The following is a 15,441-nucleotide window of genomic DNA, read 5'->3' on the forward strand; positions in this document are numbered from 1 at the left end:
TCAGCTCCCTCTGGTCCTGGATGAAGCGGATTATCTGGACCCCTACCAATCGGGTTTCAGGCCCGGGTACAGCACGGAGACGGCATTGGTCGCTCTGGTGAATGATCTCTGGAGGGCTCGGGATAGGGGATATTCCTCTGTCCTAGTCCTATTAGACCTCTCGGCGGCTTTCGATACCATCGACCATGGTATCCTGCTGCGGCGTCTCAGGGGATTGGGAGTGGGAGGCACAGTTCTTCAGTGGTTCTCCTCCTATCTCCTGGGACGCTCACAGTCGGTGTTGGCAGGGGGGCAGAGATCGGCCCCTAGGTCTCTCGTTTGTGGAGTTCCTCAGGGGTCGGTTCTCTCGCCTCTCCTGTTCAACATCTACATGAAACCGCTGGGTGAGATCATTCGTGGTTTTGGAGTTGGGTATCATCAATATGCTGATGATACCCAACTTTTCTTTTCGACCCCAAACCACCCCAGTGATGCCCTCGCTGTGATGTCCCGTTGCCTGGAGGCGGTTCGGGTCTGGATGGGGAGGAACAGACTTCAACTCAACCCTGACAAGACTGAGTGGCTGTACATTCCGGCATCCCGGGACATTCAAAATGTTCCATCTCTTTCTATGGGGGGTGAGCTCTTACCCCCCGTGGATAGGGCTCGCAACTTGGGAGTCCTCCTAGATTCACGGCTTACCTTGGAAGATCATATAGTGGCCGTGACTAGGGGGGCTTTCGCCCAGGTTCGCCTGGTGCGCCAGTTGCGGCCCTATCTGAACCGGGATGCCCTGTGTACGGTCACTCATGCGCTCGTGACCTCTCGCCTTGACTACTGTAATGCTCTCTACATGGGGCTTCCCTTGAAGACCACTCGGAGGCTCCAACTGGTACAGAATGCGGCCGCGAGAGTTGTCTTGGGAGTTTCCCGGTACTCCCATGTTACACCTTTGCTCCGCGAGCTGCATTGGTTGCCAGTTGTCTTTCGGGTGAGGTTCAAGGTTTTGGTTACGATCTTTAAGTCCCTACATGGCATGGGTCCGGGATATCTCAGGGACCACCTGCTGCCGGCATCAACTCCCCTCCGCCCTGTGCGTTCCCACAGAGAGGGCCTCCTCAGGGTGCCACCAGTCAAGGAATGCCGACTGGTGGCCCCCAGGGGGAGGGCCTTCTCTGTGGGCGCTCCGGCATTATGGAACCAACTGCCGGTAGAGCTCCGGACGGCATCAGACCTCCGAACTTTCCGTCGTGGCCTGAAGACCCACCTATTTGAAATGGCTGGTCTGGCCTGACGGGGGATTATGGGTTTTAATTTGTTGTTTTAGATTTGTATTACTGTTTTAACTGGGCATGGGTTTAATCTTTTTTAATTTTTGTATTGTCTTTTTTATATATGCCCTGTGAACCGCCCTGAGTCCCTACCAAGGAGAAGGGCGGTATACAAATTAAATAAAACTTAAACTTAAACTTAAACTTTGCTTGTCAGAAGGTTGCAAAAGGGGATCACATGACTTTGGGACCCTGCAATGGTCATAACTATGAACCAGTTGCCAAGCATCTGAACTTTGGTAACATGATGATTATGGGTAATAAAAAAATATGTCACTTTTTTCAGTGCCGTTGTAACTTTGGACGGACACTGAACAAACTATTATAAGTCTAGGGCTACCTGTAAAGTACAATGAAACTACAATACAGGTAAAGACTAAAACAGAAGAAGAGCCTAAAAAGAGAAACAGGATATATAAGAACTTAACCAGTTTTTGTAAGTGAGTTTTGATACTGCCAGAGGTTGGTATACAACCTCTACCTGTGAATGAGATACTGTAGGAGTTTTATGAATGAGGGATGTTACGAAGGTAGAATGAATGGTGTTATAGAAGAGACACGAAAAAGGGCAAGGTTTTCAGGTTTATGTAAAATCACAAGCTCAGAGTATCTCTACAAGGATTTTCTGGCATCTATTCTGGCATCTATTCTATAGGGAATATGTGGAAATGGACGAGGCAAGATGTTCTATGATGTGAAACAGATGTAAGACGGAATAAATACTTAACAGGAGCAAGTGGGTCAGGTATAGCACTTGCCTGTAAGAATTGCCCATAATCTTTAAGTCCATCTGCCATGCTGTATCATAAACATACTGGAGAATTTCTGTATTGGGTTTTCTCTAAACTTAAAGACAACAGAAGCTGGGAGGACAGGGACCACAGAAACACAGAAAAACAAGTTGTTCAAAAGAGTTGTCTTCTGTTATGAAGCAGAGTTGTCAAAATTACGGGGGGCAGTGAACAGTTAGTAAACGTTTAAGAACTATGACAGGTGACAAATGAGTAGTCTTTCCTCGAGGAGAACCATTCCTGATATCACACAAACCAGAGCATTTAAGTCACAACATGGGATCTGAAAGCAGTACACAAAAGCTTGTGAGTGGACAATCTCTAGACATTTAAAGGTACTATAGATGCAGACTTGTAAACTGTAAAGCATCTGCAAACTAGGTTTGGCTTTAAACAGTATCCTTGTTGCCCCTAGAGTGAGGAAAAAGCCAGCCGAATATTGCCTTGGTGCTGTTATTAGCTTCGTCAGAGACAACTTTGTTTCCACCAGGCTCCAGAGGCTTGGAATGCAACACCAAGATAATGAAAGGCAGGAACGTATTGTTATCAGTGTGCCATCAATCTTTTCAGCATCTAAGTCCCCTTGAGAATATCTTGATTTGGGGGGTTTAGGGTAGTTAATTGTGAGCTTTTTCTCCTTACAAAAGTCCACCAAGACCCAGACTTCTAAGGGTAACCTGAGGAAGTGAAAAGATGGCAGCATTATCTGCATAAAGCAGCAGAGCAAGATGTCCATCTTTGAATTGGCAGGTGGAGGTGGGGGAGGAGATGAAATTCTCTTTTAGTTAGGGCTGCTATTATAGAGTTTAGACACTGCAGTTTTTGAAGGGGGAGCCAAGGTCCAGCTCTGTTTCACCCTTCACTTATTGGGATAGCTGCAATGAAGGGCTAGTATTACAATTTTAATCTGCATTCAGAAACTTCAAATGATGCAGTTTGCAGTGACCTGTACACTTAGGGCCCAGTTTCCTTACTGTCAGGTAAAATGATTGCTTTGGTAACTGCATAAGATAACAGTTTGCTTCTGAATATAGTTCAATGTACTGTTTATATAAAGGCCCAAATGTCTCAGGCATCTGGGTATCTATGAAACTACCTTCTGTCTTCCCAGCCCTACTGAAACATATGGCAGAAGGGAACCCAAAGACAGGAACTCCAGGTGGAGCTCTCCTTCTGGGGAATAGCTTGCCTTTTAGAAAACTATCGAAAAACATGATTGTTCCAGAAGACCTTTGGGACTGACAGGAATAATTAATGGCAGATATCTTGATTTATAATTATTATATTATTAATGTAATTTTGATATTATTATATCTATTGTTGCGTTGGTTTGTTGCTGTTATTCTTTGTGAACCACCAATTTTAATACTGAGACGGTTTAAAGGCTTTATAAATAAATACAGGTAAAGACTCCTGTACCTGTAGATGGTTATTACTGTATTCCACGAAAAAGTAGTATTTAATAAGCTAATCTAGTGAAAGGTAAGGGACGCGGTGGCTCAGTGGGTTAGGACGCTGAGCTTGTCGATCAGAAGGTCGGCAGTTTGGCGGGTTGAATCCCGAGTGCCGCGTAACAGAGTGAGCGCCTGTTACTCGTCCCAGCTTCTGCCAACCTAGCAGTTCGAAAGCACGTAAAAAAATGCAAGTAGAAAAATAGGGACCACTATGGTGGGAAGGTAACAGCATTCCGTGCGCCTTTGGCGTCTAGTCATGCCGGCCACATGACCATGGAGACGTCCTCGGACAAGCGCTGGCTCTTCGGCTTTGAAACGGAGATGAGCACTGGCCCCTAGAGTTGGAAATGACTAGCACGCATGTGCAGGGGAACCTTTACCTTTACTTTTATAGTGAAAGGTTCACCTTGTTTCTTGTAGCAAATATTTTTCCTTTATTATTTAACTAATTATACCATTTTGCAGGACAAAAATGATTACTGTTACTAAATCTTTCTTTTCAATTAATCATCACATTTGAAATTCCTCTGGAAAAGGAAACTACCAGACATACTAGAAAAAGTCAACAACTAGAATCTGGGCATATAATTTTATTTTTAATGTTTTCATTAAACATGTTTGACAAATCTTACAATATAGTATTTATTTATATAAATATATATATGCTTCCAAAAGTATATTTTCTTTAAAATATATTTTTAAAAATATTGATGTTTTAATAAGTTGCATCCATTTATCCCTCCTATGTACAAACAACCAAAGCAGTTTTAAAATTAGTACCGAAATAAATCCAGAATCTGACAGGAGAAGAATTATTTTCAAAGGTCAATTAACCATATTTGAAACATCAGTATATAATGAATAAATGTGTTCGGTGGCCACAAAACAATATCTATTACTTCTATCACTGAAAACAGAGGGTTGAGGATCTACGAACAGCACTTCTTCAGTGTCACATCAGTTTAGAGATACATTAATTTCTAGGAACACTCATTGAACTGGAAGGGACACATTTTGAATTGAGTTACATTCCTTCTGACTAAAATGGCATTAGCTAACTATGCTGTGTGCACAGTTAGCTAATGCCATTGGCTAACTATAGCATAAATATGGATACTGTTATTAGAATAGGCAAGATAGGAAAATGACAAAAAATCAGACTAGTTGTCTGTATGTCAGTCTCAGGACTACATGTTAAAGCATGTTCGGATATTCATATATAACAATAACAACAAAGTATTAGCAACCCAAGATATTTTAAGCTGGGTCCAACTATTTATAAAGAACAAGCTAAACATATCAACTTAAAATAAAGATTCAACCTATATAATTAAAATGGCTTGAACAAGGGCTATTAGGGAAATTTAGAAGTAGTAGGTTACAAATCTCACATAAAACAAACATAGGACCCTAGTGAGCATTAATTCCCATGACAGTTTAATACTAAACCTCTTTCCGGAGTCTGTGAATCCAGCATAAATGGAGCTATATACAAACCATCAATATTTTTTCCAGTATTTGAAAATGTCAGTTTTTCAGGAAATGAACTTTAAGTCAAAGGGAACATGATTTGCAAGTTGGAGTTAATTTTTAAAATAATGGGGTTTTTTTTAAAAAAAATTACCAAGCCATAATATTGTGATTGGTTATGTGTCCTGGATTTTAAAAAGTGGACATAAATGGTAAGATTATATAGGAACTTGCCGTGATTATTCAGATTGTTCCTTGTGGGAACGATTGGAGGAATCTTTTGACTTGGAGGAATCTTAAACTTAAACTAGCATAACCTGCACAGAAAAAAATAATGTTGGATGAACTTATGAATCTGTTTACTTGCAAAAAAAAAACAGTTTGGATCCAACCATCAAAATTCACTGTAATGCAACTGCATATAGGGTATGTCAAATAATGTGCATGGAGTGGGATTTCTATAGTTAATTGACCTAATAAACATTCTCTGTCTTGTGACCACATTCTGTCAATTCAGCAATTCATTCCAGGCATGAGGGTTCCAATCAATATACGATATATCTTATATAGGCAGTGCTTTCCCATTCCTTTCAGTGGGGAGAGAAGATCCACATGTAACTATAAAATGAGTCTAATAGGAAAAGCCCTTAAATGTAGCAGAGATCTGTTAAGGTTATGGATCAAGTCTAATGTAGTCTTCACTACTGAAATTTCCTACCCACGTTCACCTTACCACAAAGAGTCATAGCTCTAATAGTAATGTAAATTATTTAAATACACTGCAGCTTATATAAATAGAGATTAAATCACCTTAAAATGTTTAGTCTTTTTAAAAAACACAAAATATGATTTACCTCACTCACCTGTTTTTTTAATCACTTTCTTGTGAACTTACCTAGGGTTAATGTTTCAATATTTCATCTTCCATAATGACCCTATTCATTAATATATTACCTTAAATTTTGTATCCCATGTCAGCATTTACAATTTAAGCTTCCTTTTAATGAACATCCCTTTAACGATGTATGTCTGAATACTATTTTCATGTCAAGCCTTAATGGGTAAAAAGTTCCATCATATTATTATATTATAAATTAATCACATGCAGAAGATGATGCCCTGTGTTTCAAACATAAAATTCTTCATTTTCTGAGAACATACATCTTCTAAACTATCCCTATGCTACTGCTGCATAGTCATTGGTTTGTTCATTTTTCTCACTTTCTTGTGGACTGGTGATGGTGACTCTTGGAGCTGGGACTTTTTCATAATTGGAATCAACCTAGAAGAGAGAAAAAACACATTTGAATTTGACATATTTGTATCATAAAGCAATATTTAGTGTATATCTGTATTCATAATGATAAAAAGCTCTGAATTCTGCAAGTTGGAAGTCATCACTGAGTATGCCAATTGCTTTTGCTTATCAAAGTTCTAACCCTTCTCTACATGTATGGATTAGCTTAATTAGATCACAGCAAACACAGTGTCTAGTGATAAAGCAACTAATCCACGATATATATATGGATGATCAGAAAAATAATTTTTCTTGCTAGCAAAAATAACAGTAAAAATGAATAGGTTTGCATTCTTAGTTATCTTGCAGAAATAAAAGGAAACAGGACAACTGAGGATTAAGTTAATTATAGGATTAGGGGGGAAAAAACCTCATCCTTCCTTAACAACCTATTTAACATAACTTCCTACAGATTATTCTGGGAAAAACCATCATGGTGACTAAGCAGCATCTGCTTTTGACTGGTATCAGACATTCTGAAAGATAAAGTACATGATGCTTCACAAATATCAATACTTTTGTGGATGCATGTTTCCATGGTTTCGCATAAAGCAAACACACTCAGTTTAGCAAATGCATTAAGTGCATTATTTGAAAGATAGTGTTATCAATTCTAGTGTAAAACTTTGATCAGAATGCATAGAGGTGTTTTGCAGATAATATCCAACATTCTTTTGCTACTGGATTCAGTATCCCCTATGAAAATACCAGTAGAATCATCCACAATGAGAATGTTTTCCCTAAAACTGCAACACCAAGGATAATGTAGATTGATTGCAGACTAACCTATTGCTATAGCAGACCAATGGAAGCATGTTCACACAGGTACATAAAAGACAAAGACATGTTACCTGGATCTGATCATCAATACCTTCTTTTGTTTCTTCTGGATGACTACTGGGATCCATTTCCTCACCATTTTCTTCATTTGTGTTACCATGCATGTTGTCATTAGACTCTTGTCCTGTTTGGTCAAGGTTCTGCCCTTGTAATTCATCTTCGTAATGGTCATTCTGTTTCTCTTTGCCTTCCTCCATTCCATTAATAGCCTCCCCATCTTCTCCATTCATTGTTGCATATTCTCTTTGGTTTAAAGCTTTATGTTCTAGTGCTTCATTTTCCTCCTCATCCACAGTTTCTGCTGGTCGCTGATGAATACAGGAAAAAAAATTTAATTGAAATAATCTAGAGAGAATCATCAGAAAATAAAAAGTAAAAACATTACAGTATGCACATTGCAGGATATAGTATTAAATTGCCAAAATTGAATCTGAACTTCCAACATCAAGAAAAAAAAATCAGTCAAAAATGTCAACAAATAGTGGAATATAAAGAAAAGGGAAGCGAGAGGGGTTTTTTTAAAGAAGATTAAAGCAATCAAGGAAAACTAGCACAAAAATACTCAACAGTAATCACAGAAGTATAAAAAATCTTAAGAAATGTCAGAAGGACCTTACCAACAGGGTATTAAATAACATAAATATTTGCAGAGAAAGAATATATTCATAAATCAACTCCATTAGAACTGTGAAATGTCAGACAATAGGTCAAATCAATTATCAAGTAAAAGAAAACACCCACTGAATTGTTTAAAGTGGCAAAGGGCCAGTTAAAGTGTTAGAAATTCTATATCAACAAATATGAAACAAGGCTCTGAAGCCTGGAGACTGGAAAACCTAAGCATGTAAGAAAAAAAAGCAAATTATTGAATCGGCACTAATTCCTCATGTCACAGACATTTGCTTAAAAATTTACAAAAAGAATCTACCAAATTTACAAAATGAAATACCAAACAAACAGTGACGTTTCAGACCAAAGGTGGATAATGAAGAGAACAAAATAAAAAGATGTTATCTTTGTTTTGTCAGCTACACTAGTTTTCTGATTGTGTAGATCAGAGGGTATCAAACTGCTGGCCCGCAGGCTAGATGCGTCAAGCCGGCAATGGAAAAAAAAGTCACAATACATCACAACACGCCACGTGACGTTGCAAGTTTGACACCCCTGGTGTAGTTCATGTTAGAATGCAGAATAGACTACAATCCATCTGCTAGAACACCTATTTTTTTGAAGAACTTTTACAAAGAACAATATACCTAATATGTACAGTATAAAATGAATTTGGGAATACTGAGTAGTTCAGAATAGGGAAGGGAAATAGTGAACTAGACATATCTGTTTAAAATATATAACAAACATATTATAGATATAGCAAAATTGGAAGATATGTCAGTTGAATCAAAACAGGAAGCAGGGACATATTTTGAGATATGCAGATATTTCATTTTCAGCCAAAAGTAAATATATAGGAAAAGTCATAAACAAACAGAAGAAGACAAAATGTATATGTTTAGCAGGGGATTGATTGGGGTAACATACCCACCCCAACAACATGACTCTGTTCCTTAGCAAATATGACCATCTTTCAAAACAATAGTGGGCATTATTGCTATCTTATGTCCAGTTGCCCACCGATGCCATAATAAATTGGTATTTGCTTGTCTATCTTTGAAAGTTTACACTGCTAACTAAACATCCTGACTTTTTCAGTAGTGGCTAATTCGTTCTTATATTGAAAAGATATGTAGAGTGCCTTATTACTGATTTAAGAGGGAAAGCTCAGTTTTCAATTCTGCAAACATGCTGTACCTTAAAAAAAAAAACCAAGTAATCAAATTTAAACTGTCCAAAGCTACCCAGAAGAAGGCCTAAGTTACCTTCGGAGGCTGATAAATTGTAGGAGAAGAGCAGGCAGAGCTGGAGGACAGAGTTAAGCACGTCATCAACTTAAATAAATCTTCTACGCTGCAACTTAACATTAATTTAAGTGTAAAGGATCACAAAAATCCATTAAGTTGGAGCCAGATAAGGGTCAACAGAATTCAAAGGTGGGGGGTGGGGGGCTAGGCATGGACCACTTGTGGGAATGTAATAACTCTAAGCTGATGTTGCACTTAACTTTGCCCCTCAGCTCTGCTTGCTCTTCTGCTACATAAATCTGCCAAAAGAAAAAAAATCAGATTTCTTCTTCTAATGCAGCATCAAAAAGTGATTCTTTTAAAAGCTATATTTTCTCTTCTGCAATCCCTGCATTAGGGAAGACTAGTTTCATTATCTTTTTCCCAGAACTTCCTAGAATGTCACATCAGTAAACATCCAAAGCATGCAATACCAATGTGAAAGTGCAAACATTTAAACCACTGCCTTTTATCCAAACTTTTGAGATTACCTGGTCAACTGGGACCTCAGTTTGAGTGTCTTCATCTTCCTGGACTTCTGCTGCCCCTCGCATTTCAGATCGCTTTTTTCCAGCTTTGTAAATACCATCATCTGGAGTGGAAGGAAGCAGAGTCAGTTTTGTGACACTGTGTAGGGAAATGATAGCACTGCATCCAAATGATATCTCATTGGTTATCTTTTTTGCATTATAACCATTATTACTAACCATCATTACTAATGAAAAGGTAACTTGAAGCTGTTTCTTCTTCAAAATTATTTTTCCAAACATATACAGTATAACATTCATGAAAATAACACACAGATAAGTATTAACAGTTTTATCAATATAAAGACTTACATGTGGAGAAACTCCGTATCTGTGTCACTTACACACATTAAAAATGCCCCTTGAGGTTTTCCTTAGGTTTGCTTTATTTATTCAATCAATACAGCCTCAGGAAGGCAAAGTGGATAGAATAACATCACTGATGACACAAGCGTTCATTTAGAGGAACTCAAAGAAGCACTTACTGTAAGGTCATCCTAGTGAAAAGATGTCCATTCAGAATGATTAAATGAATGAACAACTGGTACCACACTATAACCATCCGAATACAATAACTGCCAGCAAATCTACAGTTGAACTACTTGAAAACAATGTTTGGATTTACTAGAAATAAAAATGGCATTTCATTATGTAATTTATTAATTAAATTATCAATACCACATGTTCTCTAAAAAATGGAAAAGCTAGAAAAATATTTTAGTATTGATAAACTTGAGTGAGAAGAACAGAATAACTGATCTAATATACATTTAGAAAGTAGAAGCAAAGATAAATATATTTTGAGCTCCTTAAAACCTGATAAAATCCATCCCTTGCTTTTGAAACTGAACACAGACATAGAAGAGGCTTTTTTCAGTAGTTGTGTATAAATAGTTCTCTACTTATGATCATTCAAAGTTACAACAACCACAGAAGGGGTGCTACACAACCGTTAAAGTACTCCAACTGTCATAAATGGTCACATCAGCCCCCATGCAGTCACATAACTGAAAATCAGGGGGGGGGATCAGCTTTATGACCAGTCACTGCTCTGCAGTTACATGACTGTGGTTCATGGTTTTGGTCAGTTTCTGGCAAAAAAAATGGCCATTCAAATGAGTGGGTTCAATTAACAACTGTTGTGTTTAATGACCACCAAATAAAAGCCGGAATATTACTTTCACTCACATGGTGCCTCAGCTTATGACCATAATGAGTTACAATGGGATTGTAACAAATCCAGTCCCAATTACGGTTGTAAGTTGAGGACTACTTGTACAGATTCTAGCACAAAGTGACTGCACAGCTCTCTTTAGAGAAATATTTGGCTACTGGGTGAAAAATTCTGTTAGGCCTCTGCACTACCAAGCTGAAGACATTTCTTCGGTGTTGCTGATGTGTTTTATTTAAGTGGCATGCTATAATATCTCTGCTTATTTATTTGTTTTATTGTATTGTATCATATGTTGATAATTTTTACTTTGCTCCAAAGTATACTTTTAAACCATTATTTCTCAAACTGTGCGTCAAGATAATAGATGGGTGATCACCCGAAAGAGCTTTTTTCACATGTTCTTTCTGAGCATGATGACCTATCAGCTTCAAGAACCCGTATGGAACTTAAATACCATTTATGTTTTTTAACATATGCCATTTTTCAAAGGAATAACACATGGAGGGCACAAAGTTTCTGTGTAAAGCTCTGAACATTGACCTGAAGCTCACGCTACAGAGGAAATTACAACAAAGGGGAACAAGCCGAAGTGAGATTACAGCAAGGAGGAAATTGAAAGAATGGACAGAGAATGTTAGAAGCAGACAGCATGAGGCTGGAAAACAAAGAAAACAGGCTACAACTGGCATCTTACTGTGGCTGCACTGGGAGAAAAGAGTGCAAAAAGCAAGTTTTTTCAAGCCACCGCATTTAATGTCATTTTTCTCCTGTCACATTTTTCATTGATTGCTAGTGGCAGTTTTATCTTCATAATTTTTAAAGACCAATCACTGTTTAGCTGAATGTATAGATTAAAATCTAATTAATAAAAGTATATTTCTTGATCAATTCTTACCCCAATTAAATCATTACTTTTATTCACAAGGTGGTGTTGCACAAATTCATTCTGTCATTTAGGGGGTCACAGTATTGCAAGATTGAAAAACTTTGATGAAAATAAGTATAGCTAAACATAAATTAAATATAAAGCAATTAAGCAATACATGCCATCTATCAGCAATTCATACAGCTCATATAAGATGCTTCCAATGCAAAGTACGCCTTAATGGATACTATCGTTCCCAAAATTCCCAGCCTGGCTATGGAAGATTGAAACTAAAGTTTTAAATCTGCATGCTATGTTCATCTATCTTATGAATGACATTGATGGATATTAAATTTGAAATACGAAGACCAATGAACCAAATCATTACACGTCACACACACCAAGTTATAATTGCCACTACTTTTTATAATATTAATAAATCTGAGCTGTTAATAGGCATTGAGTCTGCTTAGAAAGACATTTGGAAATGAAGTATCTGTTCTGTACCAGCCTGCTACCGGCCCTGCAGAAAAGGCAGGGACAACCCCTTTTACAAGAAGGCAAGAGGCTGGAACTAAGCCTGCCAAATTTATTAACATAAAAACAAAAACAGAGCAAACAGAGCAAAGAGAGCAAACACGAACCATGAAACAGGAGCTATTCAAACAGTTGCCTTCAGCAAACCAGCCCTCCCACGCATTCCCCTTTTAAACAGTTCAGGGTGTGGCTTCTCTCTGCCTCCTTCCGAGGTGCCCCATTGCCTTCCTCTGTTTACTCCTGATTGACTGCCTCCTGCGTCAGGCGTCCTTGAACAGGGCCAGCTGTGGGTCATCTTCATCCACGCTGTCAGGCTCACACAGCTGGGTCTGCGTTGTGACCAGATGGGAGGGGCCTGGCTGAGGGCTCTGTGGAGCCTCAATATTCTCAGCAAGCTCTCCAACACCCCCCTCCTCCTCCTCTGAATTGTCCGACCCAACTGCCGAACCCACAGGTTGACCCTGAATCACAACAGTATCTGTCTACAGCAATGTTTCTCAACCTTGGCAATTTGAAGATATGTAGACTTAGGCTCCCAGAATTCCCCAACTAGCCATACAGTCCGCATGTTTGCAAGTTGCCATGGCTGAGAAATACTGGTCTACACTAATTGATCATTCCCAATAATTTCTTTGTTTAGAGGTAACTGTTTCTGCTTGTAGAGCCAAAATAGTTCTACACAGAAGGCAAACCCATGACGTTTGGGTTCCTAACAAGCAATTTGTGAAAAAATGTTTAGAAAAGGAAATATGCAAACAGTGTCCTTTCAGAGATGCCAACTGAATTTTGAGCATGATGGTTATTCCCTCATCTCCCAGAGCTCTCAACCCCCCAATAGGGGGTTGCAACTGTTTGGATCACTTAGAGGTAATCTCAAGTCTTCTCCTTGTCTGGTGAGGAATTATTGAACAGCCAGTCTACTAGCAGGCTCTTCATTCCACCACAATAATCAGTCTACCATTTCTTCCCCAGAAGTCCGATAATTTCTGAAAACACCGTGAATTCTTCTGTCTACTGAAAAATATTTCTTCTTTTATGACACTCAGTTCCTGCATTCAGTTTGAAAGAAACTGATGTATTGTGATAATAGGAAATATTAAATAACACGTTAATTAGAGTTTCAAAGAATTAATAAGAAATCAATATACTTTAATTACAACCAGAAAATTAATGTTCCTTGCATAAGCTTATTTCTTAAGCAGGGCTAACAATAAAAAACATATTGCACACAAATGATGTAGATACAACCATTTAATGAATTTCAAATTTGAAGTTCAGCATTAGGGAGAAAATAATCTTGGTAATAATAGCTTGCTTCCCCTGAATATTTTATGTAAATCAATGACATTTACAAAGTAAATGTAAGTAAGCAGGAGAATTAATGTAACTTCAAAAGAAAAAAATCAGTGTAATTTACCACATGCTATCTTATTTTTTTGAAAAAGAATATATTTTTCATTAGCTCTAATAGATATATAAAAGGAATAGAGAAAAGATTCTATCCTATTCTCTAGGATAGCATACAAAGACACAAAGAGAGGTAGAGAAATTGTCATTGCTCTATTTTTTTTTTAAAAAAATATCCTATAAGAATTATAAATTTATCACGAAAATGGGGCAGTTTTCTATAGAAAAAGCAGCTCAAGCCAAGTTATCTTGGGTACAAAACTTCTTGCAGAAGAAGATGACACTTATTTTACAAAACGTATGTGAGATGAAAATGAAGGTATAACACATGCCAGTGCTAATAGTAATAACAGAAAAATATGGGAATACTATTAGAACTTACGTCCTTGCTTAACGATAGTATTTGGGATAGACAACTCTATCACTGAGCAACACTGTCATAAAGCATGATGTCATATGACTGCGCCATCAGACAGCAGTTGCAGCACCCCCAGTTGCTGTCACTAGGTGACTCCTTCACGGCTGCAGTATCCCGCGGTCATGTGATTGCTGTTTGCAACATCTTTCCAGCTTCCCCACTGACTTTGCTTGTTGAAAGCTGGCAGCAAATATCACAAATAACATTCCATGTTATTGTGGAATGCTGCAATGTAGTGAATGCAAGCTCATTGCCAAGCACCCAAACTGCAATCATGGGACTGTGGAGATGCTGCAACAGCCATAACTACAAGGATCCACTGTTCAGCACCATCGTAACTTCAAACATTTGCTGAACAAGTGGTCCTTCAACAAGGACTACCAGTCCTGCCACTTCTTCAGTCAGGATCTTGTTTGCAATGATGCCACTTTACCCTTGCTTGACAAGTGGTAAAAGTACCCGTGGAAAGAACAAAGTAATGACATCACAGAATCTAGCATGCATACATGGCACAAAGCAAATTTAATACCCCTTCATGAAAAGCTCTATGAGGGTGGGTAGGATTATAACCACACTTCACCACAAACAGCCAGAACCAGATAGAAAGGAAACTTTCTCAATGTAATACTTTTATTAATCTATTAATTTATGACATCTAGAGTCTAGCTTTCTGCCAACAGGCCAAACCTAATACAGTAAGGGTAATTTTATAACACCATCATTGAAACACCCACAAAAATGTAAAAACATTTCTCTTGTGACATTCTTAGTAGTCAGACGATCAAAATGGAGGTAAATTCTCATGCTAAAGAATCTATTTAGAAATATCCGAAATGAGCACCAAGTGGGAGGGACCCATATCTGCTAACAAATACAAGAACAGAGCCGTAGCTGAAAGAGTCACAACTTTTATTGAAAAATATTAATGACACACAATGCATTCATTCATGGAGGGCCCATGAAAAGATAGCCAAGTAACAGATGCAGATATTTCCATCATATGTTTTTTTCTGACCATAACTGCACCTGTTACATTTCCATTTGTGAAAGGCCCAAGAATCTCAGGACAAAGATAGCAACTTCAGAAAGGAACAGCTGCTAATCCTTTTTTTTCTTTTTTTCTTTTTTTTTTGCAATCTGTGGATGTCCTTGTGGGAAATACTTAAGCTTCTGGGAGTGTTGGGTGGCTGCCGTCATCTGTGGAAAGACAAGAGAAATAGTGCTACATAATGCATAGTACTTATAACGGAATTGCAAATGTGTGATTATTGAGCAAGTGACTGAAAAGGTATACTTATCTGAGTATTTTTTTTAATTTCATCTCTCACAATCAAATTTCCCCACCCTTCCCAGGGATATAGACCTAGGCCATGTAATAATAAATGTAATAAAGTAATACTCACCCATCCATGGGGAATTGAACAAAACTTGATTTGTGGTTTATAATTTGTTC

General features: G+C 38.1%; 1 protein-coding gene across 1 annotated transcript in view; it reads right to left on the minus strand.

Moving 5' to 3' along the window:
* Nucleotides 1–6,202: 6,202 nt before the first annotated feature.
* The window catches only part of DCDC2 (doublecortin domain containing 2), a gene marked incomplete at both ends in the record, with an annotated part of 52,507 nt that continues 43,268 nt past the window's right edge, over nucleotides 6,203–15,441 (minus strand). Inside the window, 3 exons of the mRNA XM_081325389.1 lie at nucleotides 6,203–6,307; nucleotides 7,174–7,470; nucleotides 9,552–9,652. Of these exons, the coding sequence (XP_081181515.1) occupies nucleotides 6,203–6,307; nucleotides 7,174–7,470; nucleotides 9,552–9,652 (503 nt within the window). The remainder of the gene's footprint in view (nucleotides 6,308–7,173; nucleotides 7,471–9,551; nucleotides 9,653–15,441) is intronic.

The sequence above is a fragment of the Vipera berus genome (assembly GCF_964194415.1).
Source record: "Vipera berus genome assembly, chromosome: 3".
In the NCBI taxonomy this organism is placed as follows: domain Eukaryota; kingdom Metazoa; phylum Chordata; class Lepidosauria; order Squamata; family Viperidae; genus Vipera; species Vipera berus.